This window comes from Marmota flaviventris, chromosome 13, assembly GCF_047511675.1.
Source record: "Marmota flaviventris isolate mMarFla1 chromosome 13, mMarFla1.hap1, whole genome shotgun sequence".
NCBI classification, from domain to species: Eukaryota; Metazoa; Chordata; class Mammalia; order Rodentia; family Sciuridae; genus Marmota; species Marmota flaviventris.
In genome coordinates this window covers 66661354-66680311 of record NC_092510.1, presented here as the reverse complement: position 1 = coordinate 66680311, position 18958 = coordinate 66661354, and the positions used below count along the sequence as shown (strand labels likewise).

The following is an 18958-nucleotide window of genomic DNA, read 5'->3' as shown; positions in this document are numbered from 1 at the left end:
AGTATTGCTAATAAAGTGGATATCCAGAATATGTACTTGCTACTAGGGCCAAAAATACCAATAAGTTATAGTACTTCATTAATTAGAAAATTTAAAAGAAAAATTTTTATATGCCTGGAATGTCTGGAATACTTTGGGTAATTCCCTAAAATGGCTAGGAAGGAGAGTTTACAAACAACTAGTCAAGAACCTGGAAGCAGTAGTTCCTAGAAAATTGAATCTGCTGCACTTTTTTATTGGATGCTCCCTCAATTGCCAACCTATTAGGTTCAGGAAGTAATCATCCCTTCCACACTATAAATCTAATTGTGAGAAATTATTCTGGAGTAGGACAGGATATTTAAATTTTATTTAATCCTTGGTTCCAGCATACACTTTGGTTTGTATGAAGGCTCGAACTAATCAAACAGAAGGCAGAACAATGTACCTTACCTAATGATTTCAGCATATTCTTTGTCTTTTCCTTTACTGTCCCTCCATTTCCTGAACATAACCGAAGCATCCACATTGGCTGGGGAGAAGGTGTTGGGCTCATTAAGCAGTGAGATTACACTTAACAGAATAGTCCTGAAAACAAGGGAAAAAGGTCAACCATGAATATACATACTCAGAGTATTCAAACGTATTCTGCTTTTTTGGAAAGTACAATCTGATCTTAAGTTTTTCTTCCCTTAAAATTTTTCAGACACAATTTATTTGATACTATAATATTTGAGGCCTTTAGGAGATGATCATAAAATTTTGTTTCCAATATTCAACTGTATGGCTACTATCTGGAGGGAAAGGAACAGGAAATATGTTTCTAGCATAATAGCCATGCTGTGAGGTATAACAGAACTTTGTGGAATGCACAATTTGCATGTTCTAGTTTGCAAAAAGAGCTTTCAAATATCGTGTTAAAAAAATCATATCCAGGTGTGGTAGCACACACCTGTAAAACCAACTACTCAGGAAGCTGAGGCAGGAGGCTTGTAAGTTTGAGTCCAGCCTGGCCAACTCAGTGAGACAATGTTGTGAAATTAAAATTTCAAAATAGTAGTGTACATAAAAACAAATAAATAAAGGTATTGCATCCAACTACAAATAAAAAATAAATATCTAAAAAAAAATAGTAGTGTAGGGGTACTAGGGGTTTAGCTAAGTGATTGAGTATAAGTGAAGAATGTAGGAGGGTCTTGGGTTTAATCTTTAATGAAAAAAAATCAAGTAGTAGAAAAAAAAGCATAAACAGCTTTAAGGCAATTTTTTCATGGGAAAGGGTGAAAATGATATTATTCATCCAATTTTTATCATGACCACTTAGAAGATCTGAAAAATAGTATTACGTGTAAATCTTCACACCTATAAGGAAAGGGAAACAAAATATATGCAGAAGAGTAAAAGCAAAGCTTTGACATGAAAAAAGAATCCTCTGAATGATAGAAATCTCTATTCAAAAATATTTACTAAATACCTACTATATGCCAGAGGCACCAAGTGAGATGTTAAATGAGCAATGGTGAGCAAGTTAGATGCCATTCCTGATTTCCTAGGCCTTCTAAGTCTAGGGGGAAATACAAACAGGCAATTTTTACCCAAATATCAAAATTTGACATTTCAATAGTCCATCAGGAAGAATAAAATTTCTATTAGAGAAAATCACCAAGGAAACATGCCAGCCTTCAAAACACTCAAATTATTCCTAGGTGTTTTTCTCCTGAAAGAGTTGCACATGTGTGTAAGAAGAAAAGAGAAAATAGTAAATTTCTCCACTTTTTCCTCACTGGTGGGGAGGTTAGAGGTGGTTGTTGTTGCAAAATTGGCTTTTGCTCCTGGCTCCAAGAAAAAATAAAGGGAAGGAAACAGGTAATTAGATTTCTGAGTTCCTAAAAAGAGGTAAAAAATTTTGGTATGTGATTATTCAGGATTAATGAAAAGCATTTTCAAAGAAAGAAAACTTTCCCCTCTCTAGTTAAAATCTGTTTGTTACAAACTTTTCAGTTAGACTAAGAATAATCCTATAGACTCCTCATCAGGAACTTTCTTAATTTCTTCAGTAAGTACATTAAAGAAAGTTATCACTGCTAACAATGGAAAATGACTGATATAACATCTTAGAAATGAAAGAAGAAAATGTGGGCAGAAAATCACATTAGAGTTTCTTCAAAAGACAACAAAATCAATAAAACAAGATAATGACAAAGCATGGTACAAAGTGGGTGGGAAATATAATACACAGAAGCAAATAACAAACTGACAAATGTTACTTTCCAGAAATTTCATTTTAAAATGGATTGAGGTAGCATGAGTAGTGGCACACATCTTTTCTAGAACATGAGTTTGATCCCCAGCAGTGGAAAAAAGGTTTAAAAAAAAAAAAGCAGGGGGTGGTATTTTTAAGGAAGATAGGAAATCAGGATTACATATATAATGCAACAGGTATTACTGTATTTGCTCCCTTTCAACCTATAGACACCAGTTGGTGATATGGGTCTGCTCTCCCTCTGTTGCTAATTACCTGTCAATACAAGCACAACTTTAGTAGGACACAATATGCCCTAGGCTCAACGAGTAAGACCTGGCTCAAGGGTCTTCAAGAAAAGTTTTTGTTTATTTGGTTGTGTGTGGATTTTTTTTGTTTTGTTTTTGTTTTTTTGTGGTATGGAAAATCGAGCCCAGGGATGTTTTACCACTAAGCTGCAACCCATCCCTTTTGAAGACAGAATCTCACACTGCTTAGGGCCTCACTAAATTGCTGAGATTGGCTGCAAATTTGTAATCGCCCTGCCTCAGCCTCCAGAGTTGCTGGGATCCTGCACTGCATTTGCTATGAGCCTATCTTTTTTTTCTTTCTTTCTTTGTTGGTGCCAGGGATTGAAATCAGAGCCTCCCGCATACTAGGTAAACACACTACCACTGAGCTACATCCCCACCTCTTTTTATTTCAAGACAGGGTCTAAGTTGTCAAGCATGGCCTTAAACTTGTGATCCTCCTGACTCAGGTTCCTGAGTAGCTGGGATTATAGGCATACACCTGGCTGAGAGATTGTTTCTTTATTTCAAAGATACTTGTCAATATTCAATTCATAAGAGTTGCACTATCAATTTCTCATTTTTCCAACTGGTCTCAAAGAGATGACATCAAATTAGAGTATATTTTTAAGCCAATAAACTGCAGGATGTATACCTAAATAGATCCCACAGAAATCTCACCAAAAAGAGGGGACTGGATATAGAAAGAAACTGCAACATCAGCACACTGCCAGTCTATATCCTGCTGAGAACTATCTTAGCTAGAAGGGGTGGCCAAGACATCCTAACACCAAAGGAGACAAGTTTCAAAATAAAACAGTATTTAAAGTTTTACACATAAGCCAATCATAATTACTAATAGAGAAAAATGAGATGGCACTTTTACCAACAACAGCTTTAAATCCATAGAATGGTTATGAGATGAATCTCATAAAGCTAAATCAATGGGAAAACAACAATTTTCTTTCTTCCAAGGAGGCAAGGCAGGAGAACTATTAAGTGTTGTTTAAGTGGTGGTCCCAATTTAAAGGAGCATGTGATCCATTCTGTGAGTGGTTGGGAAGGGTTTGTGATGGGATAGAAATTTTACTTGTCTTACGATCTTAAGTCAGGAAAGTTCAATTTTTTGCAGGATTAAAGACTGCTGTTTTTCCTCAATGTACACATATACAGCATGTGAGGAGAGGAGGACTTTTTTTTTTTTTGGGGGGGGGGGGTGGGGGTGGGGGTACTGGGAATTGAATTCAAGGGCATTTTACCACTAAACTACATCCCCAGGCTCTTTTTAGTTTGTTTTTAGACAATGTCTCAACACATTGCTGAAGCTAGTCTTGAACTTGTTTTCCTCCTGGCTGTCAACTCCAGAATTGCTGAGATTACCAGAATGTGCCACAGCACCCTGCAAAAGTCATTCTTAAAAAACCTAAGATTATATTATTTTCTGTGTGTCTCTGTCTGTCTGTTTCTCTCTCCCCCCACCCCCCGCTTAGTTTCTTTAAAAAAAAAATTTTTTTCTTTTTTGTAGTTATAGATGCTCAGAATGCCTTTATTTTATTTTTTAGTTTTCTGTGGTGCTGAGGATTGAACCCAGTGCCTCATGTATGCTAGGCAAGCTCTTTGCCACTGAGCTACAGTCCCAGCCCCATACTTTTCGCTTTTATTGACCTACCATAATTTCTGGTTGACTTGTAGAGAGAAGTGAGGCCCAATTCTCTGGCAACAAAAGGGAACACTACATACTGTTGCTTCCACTTATACTGACTTTGAATTCTACTCTGACCTTTCTAATTTATCCGGGGTCCTTTTAATATCTCATTCCTGCTCTTTTAAAGAAAGACCAGTAACACTAGAAGATGACCCAGTTAAAACTCATTCTTCACATTTCAACGTGGAAGAGGGATTTAAAGAGGACATGATGACAAAGAAGCCAGTTGTAACTAGGAAAATGTGGCAGCTACTCGTAAAATACAATAGGTTTAACTGGTTTACTTACTAGAGAAAACATTTCTTAATGCTTCTAAAGCAACTAAGAAATTTAACTGCTGTGCAATGTTGTAACTACTGCTGACTGATGTATTCCTGAGAATACAAAGTAGGAATGAGAATCTCAGATTTAAAAGCATAAAAATTTAAAAATGGAGTATTTTAGCTTAAAAAATAAAAATTTTAAATACACAAAATATGTATGCAAAGAAAGAAACTGGCACGTTGATGTCAGTGGCATATGATGTGGAAAAATTAAGGAAGTAAGCAAATAAAATAACCCTGGTCCAGAGCCAGGCTTAAAAGAGCCCTAGGGCTACTACAGCTGTTTCCTGGCCTTACCTACTCTGTCACCCAATGCTTGGGGCATTCCTGGTGCTCTGCCATTTCAATGAGTTATAGAAAAGACACAAGAAGAAAATTTCCTACCCTTTATCAATCTAATCCTGCCAAGACCACTTTCCAATCCTAGAGCCAACATTAAGAATGACAAATACTTCCAGAGATGGTACGTCAGACAAAGCATTTGTGAACTCTAACGGCAAGGTCCACCCCTACCCCCAAATTCTCTCACTTAGTTATAGACAGAACACAGATTAAGGTGTGTATCGTTTCCACAGCTCGGGCTGTAGCTCAGTGGCAAAAGGTATGTGGTGCTGTATACTTCTAATCAGACATGGGTCAGCATCAGGGACCCGTACTGCCCACAACCCCAATCTTCCGCTGACTAATGCCTACTATTAAAACTTTCCAATTCCATAAGGACAGATCAGCACCACCTCCCTTCCCACAAGATGTCTGGATCCAAGCTTCACCTGGAAGGTAGCAAACAAATGAGTAGCTAGATGAATTTCTGAATCCTTACTATTCTAACATCTTTTTTTCTCTGGTCAACAACTGTTATTACTCACAAGGTCTTCTGATACAGATTGTATTTCTTTAGGCTACAAAAGCCCTCAGAGTGCTCCTATATTTTACAAATATGTCCACTTAGGTGCTGAATGACAGACTTGAGTAAAAGTGGTCAGGGAGAAGTACAAACACTTGAGAATATGAAACCACTTTCAGATACCAGTGCCACAAGACTTCAAAGAGATCAACTGAGGGCTGGGGATATGGCTCAACTGAAGGGGAAAAAGCTGCCTATCTACATTGTAAATCTTGCCTCTTAACATTTCAGTGCCATAAATGACCTGCAAAAAAAAAAAAAAAAGATAATTTACTGTCTTAAGACCACCTTGGGCCCAATGATAGAGCACTAGTTGCCTACTATGAGTGACACCCTGCAGAAGTATCACAAGTTCAAGGCTAGCTTCAGCAACTTAGCAGGTCCTAAGCAACTTAGTAAGAAAGTGTCTCAAAATTTAAAAAAAGGTGCTGACAAAGTAGCTCACTGGCTCCCATGGGTCCAAGCACCAGTATCCCCCCCCCCCCCCAACACACACACACACACACTAAATAAAGGAAAGAAAGAAAAGAAAAAGACCTTAGGGGTGATTCCGAGATAACCTGTTATAGTTGTGAAGCCTCTAAACAAAGGCATAAAGGCAGAGAAAGTAGTTCCTGTGGTGGTATTTGAAGAATGTCCCTAAATCCAGGCTCAAGGAGCCTGTGGGCCCAGGAAGAAAAACTATGCTGGTACCAAAATGCAAAGGACAATTTCAGAGGGGCAGATTAGTATGAAAAGTATCCTCTGTCAAAGAACTAGGTTAAATTAATTTGGCTTAGCTTACAAATATTAAGATCAGACAATGCAAATGACAGAGTCTGTATATTTTAATCAAGCAGAAAAAAATCTTGAATTCCTGTGGGCAGCAGCAATACATTTTCTAGGGACAAAAGCAATGAGAAAATCCTTGTTTAGGGCTTTGTATGTGAAAAAAGGAGAGGTTTGTTTTCTAGGGGAGATGTTTAAGTATTTCATTCAACATTTAACCTCCAAAAAACAATCAAGCTGGGCATGGTGATGCATGTCTGTAATCCCAGCAACTGCTGAAGCAGGATTACCACAAATTAGAGGCCAGACTGGACAACTGAACTTCATCTCAAACTCAAAAATACAAGGGGCTGGGAAGTAGCTTAGTTGTGAAGTATCATTAGCTTCAGTCCCCAGTACTGCAAAACAAAACAAAAATTAGAATCACTAGTATCTTAGATAAACCTGCCTTTTTTTTTGGTGGGGGTCCAAATTTTCAACAAATCTTCCAAAATTTTTCTATAAACCTTTCATACAATCTCCCCTTATCCTTGGGGGTGTTTATGGTTTATATATGAGGTGTCCCTCCAAAAGCTGATGTGTGATACAATGAAACAAAGTTCACAGTGGAATGATTGAGTTATGAGAGCCTTAACCTAATCAGAGCATTTGATCCCTTATAGGGATCAATTGGGCAGTTAGGGTGTGGCCAGAAAAGGATGTCACCCAGAGTGAGCCTTTGGGTATGTATATATTTTGGATTTCATGATTAGAAGTCTGTGTGTTTCTTGGTGGTCATGTCCTGAGTTACTTTCCTCCACCACACTCTTCCTACCATGATGTTTTGCCACACCTTAGACACAGATCTATAGACTGAGACCTTTTAAATCATGAGACCCAAATAAACTTTTCCTCCTCTAAAATTGTTTCGGTTGGGTCTTTTGGTCACAGCAATGAAAAAGCTGACTAATAGAGGAGTCATGTTCCAAGAGCCCCCGCCCCCTACAGTGTATACTTGAAACTGCAGACAGTACAAACCCTAGATATATACTGGTTTTCCTATACCTATATACCTGTGATAAAATTTAATTCACAAATTAGGTAGAGTAAGAGATTAACAATAGCTGATAATAAAATGGAACAATTATAACATATACAATAATAAAAGTTATGTGAATGTGGTCTGTCTCAAAACATCTCACTATATTTTCACCTTTTTCCCTTTAAAGAAGCACTTTATAGTTTTCTTCTCTTGGGCATACCTCCCCCTTCCCCCAATCACTGCTCTTTTGTTTTGGGTTCAAGTAAACTAAGAGTTAATTTGAACACAAGCAGTGCAAATCCACAACATGACAACTAATACTACAAGTATTACTAAGTGACTAACAGGTAAGTAGCACACACAGCCTGGATACACTTAACAAAGGCTGACTCACATCCCAGGCAAGAAGAAGAGGATATTACTCAGAATGGGATACAGATTAAAACTTAGGAATTGTTTATTTCTGGAATTTTCCATTTAATATATTTTCAGACTGTGGTTGACTATGAGTAATTGAAACTGTAAAAAGTATAACCAGAGACGTGAGGGAGTAGTGGGAGACTACTCTGGACTACCTCCCTGTTAAATTATACTGTCAAAATATATTGGCTGTCACATGTGGTGTTGCGCACCTGTAATTTCAGTGATGCGGGATGCTGAGGCAGAAAAATCTGAAGTTTCAGGCCAGCCTTTTACCAAGACTCTGTCTCAAAATAAAAAACATTTAAAAGGGCTGGGGATGCAGGTCCTTGGCAGAATGCCTCTGGGTTCAATCACCAGTACTGCAAAAATTACTTCTGAAGGCATGGTGCTCTCTCATAAGCATGTTCCTGAATGAACTTAAAGTTGAATAAATAAAACTCAGAACTTTAATTTTTTTACAGTACTAAGGATTGAACGTAGGGACACTTTACATTAGAGCTTCATCCCTTTTCACTTTATTTTATTTTATTTTTAAATTTTGAGACAGGGTCTCACTAACTCAGGCTGGCCTCTAACTTGTGATCCTCCCAAGTACCTGGGATCATAGCATACAGTGCTCAGAACTTTCAATAGTTACTTAAATCCAATGATTAAAGTCTTAAGATGTGCTCATATATGCATCATAGATGGTACTTTTTAAAGTACATTTTATATTACAAAATATCTAAAATAAAATTCTGAAAACATTACCTTAGTTATTTTCATGTATTTAGCAACTTAGTTAAATTCTGTACTACATAAAGTGAACTGTTTGTGATATAGGCATCTAACAACTATCTCCCAACAGCCAAAATAAATTTATTTGAGGAATTAAGAAATGAATTTTTTGCTAACATATAGAAAACGATTACTTCATATCTGTACAACAAAAAACTCCATAGAAAAATAGCAATGAGGGGCTGGGGCTGTAGCTCAGTGGTCAAGCATTTGCTCGCAAGTGAGGCACTGGGTTGGATCCTCTGCACCACATAAAACTAAATAAAGATACTATGAGTTCATCTACAACATTAAAAAAAAAAAATAGCAATGACTCCACTCAGCTAGATAATAGGCACCATTCTAATGGCTTTACATGGATTATTCATTTAAGTTTTTCATCAATCAACTGAGGTAGATATTATTCTTGGCTTTCAGATAACAGAATCAAAAATGTTAAATCATTAGAAATAGATTACTAATAAAACCTAGTGTTTACCTAAATAGACTTAGAGGAAATGAAAAACAAAAACAAAAACCTAGTGTTTTAAAAGTCCATCTCTTACAATTAAAAACTATTCCTAATTATTCACTTAGGAAAAAATTATAAAAGAATCTGTCAGAAAAAGTATAAAATGTAGAAGAAATGTTAAGACAATATTTAGACAAAAGACACATAATTAATTATTATTTACTGGAACACAAATAAGACAAATATGAAGCTGAAATCTCTAAAAAATCATCTAAAACTAACATTTCATTAATTTATAGTTTAAGAAGAGTCTTCCTGTTTCATGCAAAAATCTCTTAATATAAGTGCCCAGTACAGTGGAGAACATCCTTATTCCTGGTATTTCAGAGACTAAGGTTGGAAGGGCTATTTGAGCCCAGGAGTTTCAGATCAGTGTAGGGATCACACAAGACCCTGTCTCAAAACAAGCAAACAAACATTAGCATGAATACAATGTGGTTAAAATGTGCATTATTTTAAACAGATTCAGCTCATATTAGAGAAGCAATTTCAAAAAGGTATATACTTCACACTTCTTTCATGTCAGAAATAATGAAAAATAGTGCAAAAAAGCTTAATCATTTATGTTTATTCTAGCTTCACACATGGTACTACTGATATCTGAAGAGATCAATTCAAGATTCAGAGAATGGTAAAGAAAATGAAGTTTACAATTTTATTAGGCAGTCCATAAATAAGCAAAGCATTGAAAAATACCTAAATCCAAACTGTAGAAAACAAAGTACTATTACGTTAAATGAACCAAAGACTAAGTTGGGGAAATAATATTACTAAAAGCACAGGATAGCACCCAAGATACCAAAATCTATGGATGTTTAAATCCCTTACATAAAATGGCATAGTATTTGCATATAACCTGTGTACATTCTCTCATATACTTTAAACCACCTCTAGATCTTTATAATACTTAATATAATGTAAATGTTATGCAAAAAGTTGGTTTACTGTATGGTTTAGGAATGATAAAAAGAAAAAAGTCCATCTCTATTCAATACAGATGATATCTTTTTTTCCCCAAAATATTTCTGATCCACAATTGTTTGAATCCACAGATATAGAGAGCTAACTGTATGTATTTAACACAACAAAACTAGAAAGACAGGGTGCCAGAAATGAGATGACTTGAGGGCTGGGGATGTGGCTCAAGAAGTAGCGTGCTAGCCTGGCATATGCAGGGCCCTGGGTTCGATCCTCAGCACCGCATAAAAATAAAAAAATAAAGATATTGTGTCCACCGAAAACTGAAAAATAAATTAAAAAAAAAAGGAGATGACTCGACACCAGAAAAGTATGTTCCCACTGATACTCTGGCACATCAAGGATTTATTAAGCTTTGGAGATAGGCCCTAATTGTTAGGTCCACAAAGAGTTAGAAAATATGGATTTGAGTTAAGCTGAAAAGTAAACCCCTGCTTTGGACAGCTATATTACTTTCCTAAAGCTGCCATAACAAAGGACCACAAAGTGGGTGGCTTAAAACAACAGTGACTTATTGTCTCCGCTCTGAAGGTTCAAAATCAAAGTGTTGGTGCGGCCAGGCCATGTGCTCCATGAAATATGTAGGGAACAACTGTTTCTTTTTTCCTTCTAGCTTCTGGTGTTTGCAATCAATAATCAACATTCCCCGGCTTATAAATCCATTCCCTCCAATCTCTGTACTCCAACATATCTTTTGTGTGGATACAACATCAGTAGCAGAGGGCAGAAAGGAGCCAATGAAAAACTGAATCCACAAATACAGTTCAGAGGGCTGGGGCTGTAGCTCAGTAGTAAAGCACTTGCCTCACATGTGTGAAGCACTGGGTTTGATCCTCAGCACCACATAAAAATAAATAAAAATACCATGTGTTCACCTACAACTCAATAAATATTTTTTTAAAAATACCGTTCAGAAAAGCTCTCACAAAATAAAACAAAAAGAAAATCAAGTCATCTATGCTGTAGAAAAGGATGGCAAACAGATTAACTTTCAAAGGCAACAATCAAAACAGAGGAGATGGAGTTGTAATTCAATGGTAAAGCACTTGCCTAGCATGTGTGAGGCACTGGGTTCAATCATCAGCACCACATTAAAAACAAATAAATAAAACAAAAGTATTTGTGGGAGGCAGAAATGCCTGTGGTGCCTCCATTGTCACATGATCAGATTTGTCTCTGTGTGTGTCTTCTTTCTTTTTAGGGCTCTTCTTTTGAAGCTCTGTCTTCTCTTCTTTAAAAGGACATCTATAGTATTGGATTATGGACCTATTCTATTCTAGTATGCACTTCAAGGAATTACATATAAAATTAGATCATTTCCAAATAAAATCAAATTCTGAGGTACTAGCAGTTAGGACTTCAACATAATCATCTTTCTGGGGACATAATCCAACCCCATAGTAGTCCACCTTGCTGGCTGTCCAAAAATCACGTCTTTCCTACATGCAAAATACTTTCCCTCGTACAAACACTCTCAAAATTCTTAACACTTTTGGCATTAAATTTAAACCCCAAGTTTCCATCTAAATACCATAAATGCAATGTCCCAAATTTTATCATCTGAAATAATTTATGGGTAAGAACTAGGGTATGATTCAACCTAGGGCAAAATTCCTCTCCATCTGTAACCTTGTGAGATAAAACAACAAATTATCTGCTTCAAAAATACAACATTAGAACAGGTATAGGACAGATTTTTCTCTTATAAAAGGGAAAAATCAGAAAAAAAGAATTGTAGGTCACAAACAAATCCAAACCTAGCATGTTAAATTCTATCACCTTTCAAGGCCTGAGAAAATCCTCTGGACTGCACACTCTGTCCTCTGGGCTCTAAGTACAACCCCACCCCCTTTTGGACTTGAGTAGTTTATCAGCTCTCTGAAACCAATAAGGAAGTGGCCTATCTCCAAGGCTACCATTGCCTTCTCTCTGAGGACCATTTCCTATCTTCTAGATGCATCACTCCAAGCTCTGCCTCTAAGCCTTTACTACCATAAAACCTTTCCCTCCCCCTTTTGTACCTACTTGTCTTCTTCTTCCTCTTTTTTTTGGTACTGATGCTCGAACTCGGGGGCACTCAACCACTGAGTTACATCCCCAGCCCTATTTTGTATTTTATTTAGTGAGATAGGGTCTCACTGAGTTTCTTAGCGCCTCACTTTTACTGAGGCTGGATTTGAACTCGTAATCCAGCCCTTGTCCTCTTCTTTTTTTAAATGTATGTTTTAGATGTTGATAGATCTTTTTTTATTTTATTCATTTATTTATATGTGGTGCTGAGAATCAAACCCAGTGCCTTGCACATTCTAGGAAACCGCTCTACCACTGAACTACAACCCCAGCCCCCTTGTTCTCTTCTTAATGAACACAAATCATACTGTATTAAAGACCCATCCTTACTAGGCAGGCTGGTATGTGCCTGTAAACCCAGAGACTCAGAAGGCTGAGGCAGGGGGATGGCAAGTTCAAGACTAGCCTTAGCAATTTAGCAAGGCACTAAGCAATTTAGCCATGCCCCGTCTCAAAGTAAGGAAAAAAAGGTAGGTAGGTAGGTAGGGGTGTGTGTGTGTGTGTGTGTGTGTGTGTGTGTGTGTCCCCAGGGTGGTTACTGAGAACACAGCTCATTGGTAAATATTTCAATCCTCAGTAAACCCCTCCTCAAAAAAGGACCCACCTTTCTTTTAATTAATTTTAATAATATCTGCAATTGACTTATTTCTAAATAAGGTCATGCTGTAAGGGGTAAGGACTTCAATGAATCTTTTTTGGGGGAAAACAATTCAGCCTGTAACAGTGGCAGATGGCAGAAAAGACCTAGAGAAAAACTGATTCCACAAATATGGGTCACCTATGTGGGATAGAAAGGAGGGCAAACAGGGTAGCCAAGCTTTTTTACGTCAATAATCTACATAGATTAATGCCTATAATATTATTGAAGAAAGACGTTTTGATTCTGAAATCTTATACCAAACTGTCATTTAAAGAATAATGGCACTGGCTCCATGGCGTACACTTGTAATCCCAGCAACTCTGGAAGAGAAGCAGGAGAATCACAAACCCAAAGCTAGTCTCAGCAACTCAGCGAGGCCCTAATCAACTTAGCAAGACCCTGTCTCAAAACAAAAAATAAAACAGGCTGAGGGTGTGGCTCAATAGTTGAGCACTTCTGGGTTTAATCCCCTGTATGGGGGGGGGGGAGGGGGCGCGAGGGAGTATAATGGCAAAACAGGTTCAACAGGCAGCTCAGTGACCTGCTAAGCATGTGCAAGGTCACAGGTTCTATACCCAGTTCTGCAAAACAACATAAGCATGTGTGCACACACGCGCGAGCGCGCACACACACACACAAGCAAAAAATATTCTGAATATGAAAAGACTCATAATGTTGGCTACCACAAAGTATGTTTGCAGAAGTTACCACTAAGACAAGTTCAGCTAGATAACAGATCACGAGAGTAAAACAATAGACAGAAAGCAGTGAATCAATTTAACAGGAGAAATAAGAATAAATTAGGATAATGCTACAGAATAATATAAACCAAAATCTTAATGCTGACTGTAAAGAAAGAATTATATTTTTACAGTGCTGGGCATTGGTATGCTGATTACATATTGCTTAATATCTGAGCACTGATATATAATTTTATGCAGAAAACTCAAGTAACAGATGTAAGTAAAGTAAAAGACATAAACAAAAAATAAAAGGGGCTGGGGATGCAGCTCAGTGGTAGACTACCACTGGACACTGTGTTTAATACCAGGACCACCAAATAAAATAAAAAATTTAAAAACAGTTGCCTAAGAAGAGAGGATTATTCAATATAATGTGTCATAATGCATGGGATCCTGGATTATAAAAGTTACATTGGTAAAAGCTAAGGAAATGGGGGGGGTGGCAATGGCACATGCTGTGATCCCAGCCACTGAGGAGGCTAAGGCAGAAAGAAGATCACAAGTTTGAGGCCAGCTTGGGCAAATTAGTGACTCTGCCTTAAAAAATAAAGTCTGGAGATGTAGCTTAGTGATAGAGCACCTACATGGGTTCAAATACATGGTACCACCAAACAAAAACAAACAACAACAACAAAAAAAACAAAAAAAACCCAAGGAATTGTGGTGAAAGAGAATGGGCATTAGTAAACAAGATGTTAATACTGGTTCATTAACTTTAATAAATGAACAAAACTGATGGCAGATGTTACTAATAAAGGAAAACAGCAGGGTAAATAGGAACTCTCAGTGCTTTCACATTTATGAAATTTATCGTAAAGTTTAAAACTTTTTAAAATAAAAGGTTAGCCGTGTGCATTGGCAATATCTCTAATCCCTGCATCTTAGGAGGCTGAGGCAGGAGCTTCACAGGTTTGAAGTGCCTGCAATTTAGTGAGACCCACAGCAACTTAATTAAACCCTGTCTAAAAATAAAAAGGACTAGGGATGTATCTCCATGGTGAAGTGCCCTTAGGTTCAATACCCAGCACAAAATAAACAAATAAACGAATAAAAATAAACAAGAACTTGATGAGAAAGTACAGTAAGAAACCACTTTGTACCCAGCTAGGACAAGTGAAATAGAAAACAAAGTGTTAAAGGAGATGTGAAAACTGAGCTACATGTCGAACCTGTTTTGCCATTATATATATATATATATATATATATATATATATATATATATATTTTTTAAATATTCAGCACACTTTATTTTTTTTTTAAAGAGAGAATTTTTTTTTTAATATTTATTTTTTAGTTTTCGGCGGACACAACATCTTTGTTTGTATGTGGTGCTGAGGATCGAACCCGGGTCGCACGCATGCCAGGCGAGCGCACTACCGCTTCAGCCACATCCCCAGCCCATATATATATATTTTTGTACACACACCTACTCAAAGAAATGTAAAACTATTATAGTCACTTTGGAAAACACTCGGGAAGTTCCTCAAAACTTTCAACAGAGGGCAGGGGATGTGGCTTAACATGTGCACTGCCCTGGATTCAACCCCCAGCAAAACACCCACATTAAACACAGTTACCAACTGACCCAGCAGTTCCACTCCTAGGTAAATATCCAAGTAAATGAAAATAGATAACCACTCAAAAATGTGTACATACTTTTCATAGTACATCATTTATAATAACCCAAAAGTGGAAACAACCCAAATGTCCCTCAACTGGAGGCATAAAATGTGGTATTAACCATACCACATATATGAATATGTGTGATTTAATCATACAGTGTGATTTAATCATACAAAGGGATAAATGCCATAAAAAGAAATGAAACAGGCTAAGGATGCAGTTCAGTGGTTGAATACCTGTATGCAGGAGGTCCTGAGTTCAATCCTTAGTATCATTTAAAAGGGGGGTGGGAGGGAGCGCCCCTGGGACTGTGGCTCAGTGGTAGAGCACTTGCCAGGCATGTGTGAGGCCCTGGGTTCGATCCTCAGCACCACATATAAATAAATAAATAAAATAGAGGTATTGTGTCAACCTACAGCTAAAAAAAATTAGAAAAAAAAAAAAAAGGAGTTGAAGTATTGATACATACCACAGCATGAATGAATCTTGAAAAGTTTATGCTAAATGAAAGAGGTCAGTCACAAAATAATACATATCATGTTTGCATCCTTATGAAAGGTCTAGAATAGGCAAATCCACAGACACAGAAAATCAACTGGTGGTTTCCTAGGGCTGGGAGATTTGGGGAGTAATGAACAGTAATTGTTAAGTGTATGGGTTTCCTTTAAGGGTAATAAAAACTTTCTAATGTTGATCGTGTTAACAGCACAAACCTGTGAGTATACTAAAAAACTTTTAAATTGTAGATTTTAAATGGGTGACTTGTATGGTATGTGAATTATACTTCAATAAAGTTTTTTTAAAAAAAGACTAGAACACTATAAATTCTTTTTGCCAAAAATCTTAGAATAGAAATATTTAGTTTATGTCCTAAAAATTTTATTTTAAAACATTACTCCACTGTGAATTCTTAGTCCTTCTCTTCTAATATACAGTAGTACTAGTCTTTGTTACATTTGAATATGTATGCATGTATATGTAAATAAAATTGAAGCCATTCTTTGCCACATTCTAGAACCATATAAATTATACATGGATCTATGAATTAACATAGAACAAATGTTTATCTGATTAACATATTTCCTGAGGCTAAAGGTATACAACATCACTGATAGAGTGCTTGCCTAGCAAGCCTAAGGCCCTGAGTCTGGTCTCTAGCACACCAAAAAAAGAAAAATAGAGAAAAAGAATTTTCAACATTTATTAAAAAATAAAAATATCAGCTGGGCGCAGTGGCACATGCCTATAATCCCAGTGGCTCAGGAGGCTGAGGCAGAAGGAATGCAAGTTCAAAGCAGGCCTCAGCAAAAGTGAGGCTCTAAGTAACTCAGTGAGACCCTGTCTCTAAATAAAATACAAAATAAGGGTGGGAATGTGGCTCAGTGCTCAAGTGCCCCCGAGTTCAATCCCTGTTACCCTACCCAAAAGAAAGAAAGACAAAGAAAAAGTATCATCAAATTACAGTGTTTTTAATCAACAGTACATTAATGACAATGGCAATAACTCAATATAGAATTAGGGGGTGTGCTGGGGTGTGAACCTAGGACCTCATGTATACTACACCAGCACAAAATTAGTTTTTAATTGTTTAAGTGATTTCTTAAATATATTTAATAGGATCAACAGTGTAACTGGCTTTAAAATTTCTTAAGCAGTATGACCATCCCCTATACATAAGCTACTATTCAAAAACGAAAGATGATGAAATATCAATCTAGATAAATAATCAAGAGATGAGTAGTCAAAGGAGAAATCACATGAAATATGTCTTCCAACCATCAAAAGAAACACACACACACACACACACACACACAAAACTAACAAAATAAATAAAAGGCATCAGATAAATAAACTCAGTTTTGAGTCTGTAAAGTCTTAAGATCTGTCTGCAAAAAGTAATAAGAATATTAAAGAAACAACAAAAGTCATGGGGTCCAAAGAAGCAAGGTAGAACTTATGACAATGTAAGAGGAAGAATCCATGCTTATAAAATTCCTTCCACAGTGAACACAGGGAAATAAAAATCACATGCATTATTCCTCAGTAAATAAAAACATTTTGAAAGAAGCATACATAAAGTTCTAAATGAAGATAAACAACTCCAAACAGGAAGGATTTTTTTTGCATAGCTTAAAAAAACAGTATGTAATCTTATTTGACTAAAGGCAAAAAAAGGAAAAATGAGACTTTTACACACAAAAAAGACCATTATTAAGGTGGTGTGTAACTATGTAACTGTAATCCTAGTAACTTCTTGGGATGCTCAGGCAAGATTGCTTAAGTAAAGTTCAAGGTCAGCCTGAGCAAAAACCAAAACAAAAATTAAAAAATAATTTTTCTTAATTTAACACCTTACCTCACATTCTGAGTAGGATTCCACCTTTCAGAGGGCAGTTCTCCACTCTGTGGGTCATCTACAGGAGGATGAAGTATCGAAATGCATACATCTCCATTCTACAAAACACAATATCATATTTAGTAAATATCCCAAAGTGCCATACAAAAAGGTACATATCAGTTCTATTTAAGTTTCCTTTGTTCCTAAAAACGTGCATGCTCTTAATTAAGGGAGAAAACAATTCTTTTTCTAGCATAATAAAGATTCATTTGAACCATCTCTAAAACATATTTCTTAGCTAAAAAAAGAAAACACCTATAGGGCCATAAAATAAACTATTAAGTAAAGAAAGAAAAAGACAAACATGAGGGGCTAGAGTTGTGGCTCAGCGGTAGAGCACTCGCCTAGCATGTACGAGGCCCTGGGTTTGATTCTCAGTACCACATAAGATAAATAAATAAAATAAAGGTATTGTGTCTAACTAAAAAATAAATATTTTTTTAAAAGTATTTAAAAAAAAAAGACAAACATGATACTTCCTAAATATACAGTTATAAGAACTCACCACTATGGCTATTTTATTTAGTGTCACAAATGTAAATTATAGGACTTAAAGACCTAATCCAGAATTACATTAAGATTATTTCAAACACATAAGGATGGCATAAAAAGGGCAATGCAGAGTATTAATTCAACAGATAAGACAGATACACAAAACACATTTATATAAATGTATCATTTTTAAAAGATGAAATATTTTTAATAAAATGAAATTTTAATAACTATATTCTAAAACTTTGTATTACATGTAGATCCCAAAGGAAAAACTAAATATGGGTAGATGAAAAAAGGGAGGTAAAGTAGAAGGACTTGTAGTTGTGGGGATTTGGGATGGGTCTGTAATAACAAATACAACTTTAACAACTTAAGGGAAATTTAGACATGAGTTTCGAGAAATAAACCAACACAATAAATGGTAAAATAATGCTTTGGTACTTGTATTTGTTTTTTATTGCAATAAATTCATTATCTTACATTGACAACAACAAATTCATTATCTTACATTGACAGGCCAATTTATAAAGCAAAACATACCATATTTTTAAAAAAGAGAGAAACTACCTTTTTCCCTTAGTATCCTTTTATCTTCAAAGCATTGTTTTATTTTTCTTGGTCTTTCTTCCAGAATCACATTTCCTCTAACTCATTTTCTGTCTCTTCCTTCTACTAAAGACTCTTCTGATTACATCAGACATCCCAGATAATCCCAAATAATTTTCCTAAAGTCAGCTGGTTATCTATATTAATTACCCCTTGAGATGTAATATATTTACAGATTTGAAGGATTCAGATGTCAGCATTTGGGGAGATTCATTATTTTACTTACTTTAACAGTGAACATTCTAGTTTTGCCAAAGAAAAGAGTACAGAAGTCAAAAAACAACCAAACAGTAAAACCAGCACAAAAAAATCAGGTCAGAATAATATATTGCTTGGAATTTTAAATGTATGTAACTAAAAATTCTGGGTAATGGAATAACATAAACAGATCTGCATATTTTAAAGTGGGCATCTTAGCCAGGGGTTGGCACATGCCTGTAATCCCAGCTGCCAGAGAGGATG

The 18958-nt window shown here is 36.2% G+C and overlaps 1 protein-coding gene across 1 annotated transcript in view; it reads right to left on the bottom strand.

Annotated features, from left to right (window-relative positions):
- Ube2r2 (ubiquitin conjugating enzyme E2 R2) overlaps positions 1-18958 on the bottom strand; it is a 110443-nt gene that overhangs the window by 3589 nt on the left and 87896 nt on the right. The window contains exons 3-4 of the mRNA XM_027930883.2: positions 17354-17451; positions 433-567 (exon numbers count right to left, since the gene is read on the bottom strand). Coding sequence (XP_027786684.1) covers positions 433-567; positions 17354-17451 — 233 coding nt within the window. The remainder of the gene's footprint in view (positions 1-432; positions 568-17353; positions 17452-18958) is intronic.